This window comes from Coffea arabica, chromosome 2e (genome assembly GCF_036785885.1).
Source record: "Coffea arabica cultivar ET-39 chromosome 2e, Coffea Arabica ET-39 HiFi, whole genome shotgun sequence".
Lineage (NCBI taxonomy): Eukaryota > Viridiplantae > Streptophyta > Magnoliopsida > Gentianales > Rubiaceae > Coffea > Coffea arabica.
The window spans coordinates 58,988,114-58,995,886 of NC_092313.1; the positions used below are offsets into that span (position 1 = coordinate 58,988,114).

Sequence of the window (7,773 nt, forward strand, 5' to 3'; positions counted from 1 at the left end):
AGAGAAAAAAAAACTTGCAAGCCTAATTTCTAATTTTGAAAGTTGAGGGAAGGGAAGGGGAGGGGGATGGGACAATTACCCACCCTCACAACAACTAGAGGTGGCAATTTGGATTGAAATTCATTTATCCATCCATATAATCTATAATTAAATGGATTTAGATTATCCATTTATACTATTGGTTTTAAATGGTTGATTAAAATAAAATCATTAAATTAAATAGATTTATATGAATTATCACAAAAATCACAAATATCCATTTATATTAAATCCACGGTTAGCTCATGGACACCTCTCCCTTCTTGCAACTCTCCAAAAAACTGACCCAAAAGAATTTCCAAATATACTTCTGTTCTACGGCCATTAACCTCAGTTTTATCAAGAAAAATTTTGGTGAAAGCTCATCTGACAATTTAAGACTAGTAGAACTTCATTTGCCAGACGTTCCTGAACTTCCTTCATGCTATCACACAACAACGAAACTTCAAACTACCACCCCATCTCATGTCAACCCTCGAGAACTGATTAATTATTGATCCAATACCAAGGCCTGTAGCGGAAACCCCTATTTGGAAGCAGAAGACACTTAAGCTCAATCTCGGTGGCATTCTTCACGCAACTTCTCACTGACGACGTCATACAAAAAAGTTGTACCTCAAATCAGCAGGTAAAAAAGCACAGGTCCAGCATCATAAGAATAATTTACATGAATCAGTGATCATTAATCTATTTGGGGTCGGGATTCATTAAACAAGACTAATTTGTTTAGCTATTCATGAAGGCGTTGTTACTAGCACTATACTTATCATGTTTATGAAGTGCTTGATGAAATTCCCCTGAGAACGTTCAATCCAATATTTGTCTTGCATAAAATCAAGTATTCCATGCTGGTCCATTCAAAATTTCAAATTTGGACTTGTCCACAGGAACCGAAAAGAATGCTATTTGAATTTAAAGAGGATACAACTGCTTTGCAATTCCTTAGAATTAGTCTGCATTGGGCAATGAAGCCCGCAGCCTTTAGCGAGTGTAAACAATTGGTTTGTGATGCCATCACTTACATTCCACATGACCATGCTCAACTCGGTGCAATGGCAGAATGTTTGTAATGCGTCAGCCATCGTAAACAGGAATGGACCTGATACCAAATTCCATCTAAAGCAGTCTATTGCATGCCAAGTATGGGGAAGTGGATGTGTAACCATATAATAATAAGAGTACCTGGCTAGAAAATGTTGGCCATTTTCTGTCTGGAACCTGTTCTGTAGATGTGGGTTCAGCACTAAGAAGTCTTTTAGCCTCATCGTTTGCCTCTGCCTGGAGTCTCCATTTCTGCAAGCATAGATAGTTTAGGCTCTCATACGAAATAAATTAGTATGCCATATTGCTATTTTGATGTCACTCTATGTAACTGAAACTGTAGAGATAGGTAGCATCAGCCAATTCTGTGGAGTGTTTTGACTATGAGTATAAACTTTTCACCAGGAGTCCCTACTTAAATTTCAAACAGAGCCTCTAGTACTTTTTTGCTGTCATTTTGCACTTAATGAAATCTGAATTTTTTTTCTATTCTTTGCTGCAATGAATATTAGGTACTTGTTCAAATGGAAGGAGAAGAAGAGCACAATGTTGAGCGAGTTTCATCAATAGATTCTATACCTGAAAGTGGAGAGGCTACCGGAGAAAGTTCAGCCAAGCGAATTAGGAAGCAAACATCAATTGCTTGGGATGGTTTTGATACTATAGCAATGACTGCTGATGGAAGGAAAAAAGTAAAGTGTAAATGGTGTGCACAAACATATTTATTAAAAGGTAATTCTGGAACATCTAATATGCTCAAGCATTTTGAATCTTGCAAGTGGAGAGAGTTGAAGAATACAAGCTTTGGGGCTCCTTTGGATCAAAGGATACAATGGTGGGGTTGAAGAATACAAGCATTTTTCTTTCTGTTCGCATTTAACAAATAACAAGTATTTAGCATAAGAGACTTTCTTCATTTGTATGAGATGCACGTGGAACTTTGTTGTCATTTCATCAAAAAAGGTAGCATTTGCTGGTTACCCATGCTATTCAAGCACTGCATTGATGTGTTTCAGTGGATCAATCCTGACCGGTGTTCTTGCAATATTTACTGAGAGGGAATTGTCTTCATGGATGATTGGATGGGATTGTAGACTCCTAGTTGTTGCTTATTTGGTATGGTTTCTAGTTTTGCAGCTTCTTCATGAGGCACTGGATTGTCACTGTCATAAAATACATACTTGAATAGCCTAACATTTCAATAATGGCTTTGGTATCGCTGCCTTAACAAGTAATGGCTTTCGAATGTCAATTTGTCTTACTGTTTGTTGCCAGAAATCTTTCTGAAATCTTCATTGTACAATTTTTCTGGCAGGGAATTGTCAGTTGTGGGCTATGTGTGGCTACAGTTTTCTGGAGCTCAATGATGAAAGGCCCTTTGTTCGTGTCTTCTTTCACTCATTTGGGACTAGTATTCACTGCCCTTGCTGGATCCCTCTTTCTAAAAGAGGAGCTGTGTTTGGGAAGGTTATGATCTATAGCACATCTATGTTTCCATTGAAACATTTTTATGTTTTAATCAAACTATCATATCCGACTTGAATTCGATAATCTTGTATAACAGCTTGATAGGATCCATTATCATCACAATAGGCCTTTGCCTTGTGATCTGGGGAAAAGGCAAGGAGGCAACTATATCTCAAGATGGAGAAACTGGAAGCAGGAGGGATGAAGTAACTGATGGTAGCGAGGCTAGAATATACCAAAATGATTTTTTCTTCGGGGCACATTGTGTGGTTATACTTGGGCTGGTCTGCTACAAGGATGCCATGCCTTAGTTTTGGAGGAGAAGAATTAATGGTGAGAAGTCCCACTTTGGGAAGAGCACTTTTTCGGCTAATTACTTAGAATATAGGTAGAAAAAAAAAAGTCAGACACTTATTGGTCAGACACATGCTGGGTATAAATCTATTGTTGCCGGGCTGACACAGCCCGGCACCTGACACCAAATTTTTTTTAAAAAAAAAAGATGTCAGGTGCCGGGCTGACATAGCCCGTCACCTGACCGAATTTTTTTTAAAAAACATGGCAGGTGCCGGGCCCAAATTTTTGAGCTTTTTAAAAAAGCTGGCAGAGCTACAGAATTCCTGCCTGAGTCAGATCTTGTGACAACTATTATGGAATTTTTTTTTTTTTGCTAATTAGAAAAAAACTAGGATCTGGCGAAGTAATGGAGAAATGTTCTGATTAGTTAGCGGTAAAAAATTGCAAAGAATATAAGGCATCTCGTCCAGATAGTTTAATTACCCTTTGATCTTTACAAACCATTACATGGCATGTCTTGGAAAGTGGAAGCTGCCGCTGAGTTCACTTACCTGTGCTTTCCCCAATGGTTTGAAAATCAGCATCAAGAATTGGGGGAGATGTAATTGAAGAACATTAGTGGTGGCTAAACGCAGTATCTCAACTTTGAGTGGATAAATAAAGCAGATTCCTATTTAATTTCTAGGTGTTTTATTGGAGTCAAATTTGGGATTGTTCTCTTATTTGGTTAGTGTTGCTTTATTAGCTAATTTCTGGTTTACCAAGTATTTTATAATTGATGTATTATTTGGACCAAATATTAAGGAAAGACCACTTTTGCAATGCATGTGCCGAACAATGTGTAGATTCCCCAAAAATGTTTTGAGTGTACTTAAATACTAAGAAAGATACTGCAGGAGAGGGATGAATTCAATGTTACACATTTGCCATGTATATATATACATACTAATAATTATTATTTTCTCTTGCATTTATATATTTTTTCTATTTAATCTTACATACTTTCTCTTGTATTTATTTACCTTTTCTAATTAATCTTATATTTTAAAAAATATGATACCTGAAATATATCTTAACTAATATTTAATTAGATTAATTGTTAGATCTACATGCATGATTTGATTTCTTCTTTCCAGCCATTCTCATACTATAATATAGAAAGTACAATAATCATATGAAATTTCTAACCATACCTATCCCTAGTCCATTTTTTTTTGTTGAAAGTTTTGCTTCCCCCACTCATTACGAGTGGTTTAAAAATTAGGATCAAGGGTTTGGAGATGATGTAATTTGGATAAATTAGACGCAAAGGACGGACATTAAGGGTAGCAAAATGAAGTATCACAACTTTGATTGGACAAAGAAAGCAGATTCTTATTTAATTTCCAAGGGTTATATTTAAGTCAAAATTTCTAATAGTTTTCTTATTGGTAAGTGGTGTTTTATTAGCTAATTTCTTGTTTACCAAGTATGTATAATTGGTGTTTTATTAGGGTCAATCAATTATAGGTTTCTTCTTGAAACGTCTAAATCGTTGGTGGAGGATATGTATGAATTTTTTTGTTGAGCTTTATTGGTGTTTAAGATATTAATAAAGTTTCTAAAGAAAGGAATAAATTGAGTGATCCAGGGAATGGAGTGTAACTCTACTTACACTTGAAAGAAATATTAATAAAGTTTCTGCTGTGCATTGTTATTAGACTGGCAAAAAGTTCTAAGATCCAATGGGCTCCCATACCCAAGTTTAATCTGGTTGGAATGGGTATGTAAAATATGGAATTAGACCTAATTCAAAATATACCCAATAATATCCATTTAAAAGGAAAAGAGTTGTATATAGCTGCATGGTTTCGGTTAACAAAACAGTTACATATGGCCGCATGAGATTCCTGTCCCAAACCCTACTGTACCATGGGACGTTCACGACGAGGTCGAAGGAACATTGGGAAGTTTGGTGCAAGAGGAAGCAAGCAATCACAATTAGATGGATTAATACAACTGCCTCAAATCCCAGATGACACAATTCGTAGTAATATGTCCCAAAGCAATTACGTATATGTCCCAAAGTAATATGTCCCAACGCAGATGCCTCAAATCCCAGATGACACAATTCGTAGTAATATGTCCCAAAGCAATTACGTATATGTCCCAAAGTAATATGTCCCAACGCAGATGCCTCAAATCCCAGATGACACACTTCCGGGTAAGTCCCTAATAAGTCCCAAAGCAAAACTTTTGACTGGATGCGCACTTGCCATGTTTTAGAAAAAAAAAAATTCGGTCAGGTGACGGGCTGTGTCAACCAAGCACCTGACATCTTTTTTTTAAAAAAAATTTGGTGTCAGGTGCCGGTCTGTGTCAGCCCGGCACCTGCCATGCTTTAAAAAAAAAAAATTGGGTCAGGTGTCGGGCTGTGTCAGCCCAGCACCGGACATATTTTTTTTTAAAAAAATTTGGTGTTAGGTGCCGGGCTTTGTCAGCCCGACAACAATAGATTTATACCCAGCATGTGTCAAACTTTTTTTTTTCTTACCTACATTCTAAGTAATTAGCCCACTTTTTCAGTGGCTGCCAACTTGAGCCAGCATAATATTGTAAAAGAACTCGAGATATTTGTTTTGTCAAGTGAGGCTGGAAGATACCTCGAATAGTGCTTGTCTTTTGGTGGATCATAGTTGTATTATCAGGCTCACTTGGCTTATGGCATGAAAGTATTTCCATTCTGTGCATTTGTCCTTGACAGATGTTAATTAATAACAGAGTCTTCTGGATTATTTTTGCCATCATCAGCATCTCAGTTGTTGCAATTTATAAGCAAGTCTTGTCATCTTTGTTTAAATAAGGTAATCTAACATATTTAGAATGTGAAAACCAAATTGTAGCTTCTCTTATTTCAGGGGTCAAGCAAAGTTGTTCTGGTATAAAGAAAACCTTCGTTTCAAGTTTATACATTGATTAACTTAAAGGCATGTATGAACTGACTACCGAGGGAATACGGTTTTAATTTTGGATCATTCTTTTTGCTTCCAGTTCAGAAGTGTTTGTTTATTTACAAGAGCTTTTAGAAGTCTAAAAAATATAAAAGAACAATAGGAAAGGACTAGATCCCTAACAATATCTTATTCATAATTATTCGGTACGAAAAAAAGGAACAAAAACTTTCTCCAAGATACTGCTAAAAAATGACCTTTTGGGAGGTTTCTTTGTGAAATACCATTGCAGTTGTATCAGGTTTGACTAAACTCTGCAAAGTTGGATTACCTGCATTTGACTGTTAATGTTATCCTACTTGAAGCATTTGGTACGATTACGTTGGGATGAACTCAATCCTACAGAAAAAAGGAACTTTGCTAAAATGGCAGTTGATTTGATGTCTGAAATGGCAAATCCTTCTGAAGAGTGGGCCTTGAAGAGTCAGACAACTGCTCTTGTTGCTGAGGTGTTAATTTAGTTTCTATCTTCATTTTTGCAAATGATGTTAAATTTGTAACAAGAAAAGGTAACAGAAAAAAAGTAACAAAAATATTTAAATGGATTATAAATGGATAATTGGTTTTTATTTAATCCATTTAGATCCATTTATTAAATGGATCTACATGGATTGGATAAATTTCATCCACCATCCATTAGGTCAAAATCAATTATGAACCATTTATCCATATTGCCACCTCTAGTTTGAAGTTTCGTTGTTGTGTGATAGCATGGAGGAAGTTCATGAACGTCTGGCAAATGAAGTTCTACTAGTCTTAAATTGTCAGATGAGCTTTCACCTAAATTTTTCTTGATAAAACTGAGGTTAATGGCTGTAGAACAGAAGTATATTTGGAAATTTTTTTGGGTCAGTTTTTTGGAGAATTGCAAGAAGGGAGAGGTGTCCATGAGCTAACCATGGATTTAATATAAATGGATATATGTGGTTTTTTGTGGATAATCCATATAAATCCATTTAATTTAATGGTTTTATTTTGATCAACCATTTAAAACCAATACTATATGTGAGGACCCGAAAATTTTCTTATTTTTATCTTATTTTACTGGCTTATTTAAATATTTATTTACCCGTTTTCTCCAAATAATTTATTTAAACCATTTTAAATCCATTTAAATAGAATAATGCCTTACTAATATTTAAAAAAAACACCCCGTTAGCAAATTAATTTTTTTTGAGACTCGTTTATTATGGAATAATGAGTACACGTTTTTCGAGGCAATATTCGATCCGAGAGTGCAATGATCTTGAAGATTTGAGGGCTTATGTTTTATTTCTTAAAATAGTCATTTTATAAGTTAATTACCCTGGTATTAGTCAATTATATTATCGTTACACAAATTCCTTTTAAATTTCTCCTTATCGCGCGCGAATCGGAAGTTCGCGTATTTCGAGTTGGAACGGTTAAATGGAGATTCAAGAAATTTATTTTAGACTACTAAGAGTGAATAATTATAGTGTTAAAGGAATTACATTTGGAGGTTTAGTGCACAACTGACACAAACAAGAGAGAAAACGGTGGTATGATACCGCGCGCGCTCACTATTCCTAGTTGACTTTTGCTCAAATTTTGGCTACAAATCCCTTAAGCTTCCAAGGGAAGCTTCACTCAACAAACCACACTCTCTCTTCTCTCTCTTAAGCTCGATCGAAACCTTCAAAGGAAGAAGAAAGAAAGCTTCATCATTTTTACTCCAAGTCTTGCTACCATTTCACTTCAAATTCTTCACACAACTCACATACCACTTGGAGAGCAATTTTAGCTTGAAGGAGGACAACTTCTTGTGGGTTTTCTTGGGAGATTTTCGGTCAAAATTTCTGGTTTCTTCAAGATCTAAGGAGGTAACCATCAACTCATTTAATCTCTCCATTTAATACAAGATTTATGGTTGGATTTGCAAGGGTTTGCAATCCTAAGCATGAAACTAGGTAGAGGACTT

At 35.7% G+C, this 7,773-nt stretch overlaps 1 protein-coding gene across 2 annotated transcripts; it reads left to right on the forward strand.

Moving 5' to 3' along the window:
* The first annotated feature begins 256 nt into the window (after nucleotides 1–256).
* Nucleotides 257–3,666, forward strand: LOC113732590 (WAT1-related protein At1g68170). Of its 2 annotated transcripts, none has more exons than XM_072080616.1 (5): nucleotides 257–667; nucleotides 1,593–1,915; nucleotides 2,097–2,196; nucleotides 2,396–2,547; nucleotides 2,645–3,666. In XM_072080616.1, exons 2-5 carry the CDS (start codon nucleotides 1,605–1,607, stop codon nucleotides 2,856–2,858), a joined length of 777 nt encoding a protein of 258 aa, XP_071936717.1. In that variant the 5' UTR covers nucleotides 257–667; nucleotides 1,593–1,604; the 3' UTR covers nucleotides 2,859–3,666. The 2 variants fall into 2 exon arrangements, with proteins under 2 accessions (XP_071936717.1, XP_071936718.1); XM_072080617.1 differs by having other exon boundaries at nucleotides 1,593–1,812.
* The last annotated feature ends 4,107 nt before the right edge of the window (nucleotides 3,667–7,773 follow it).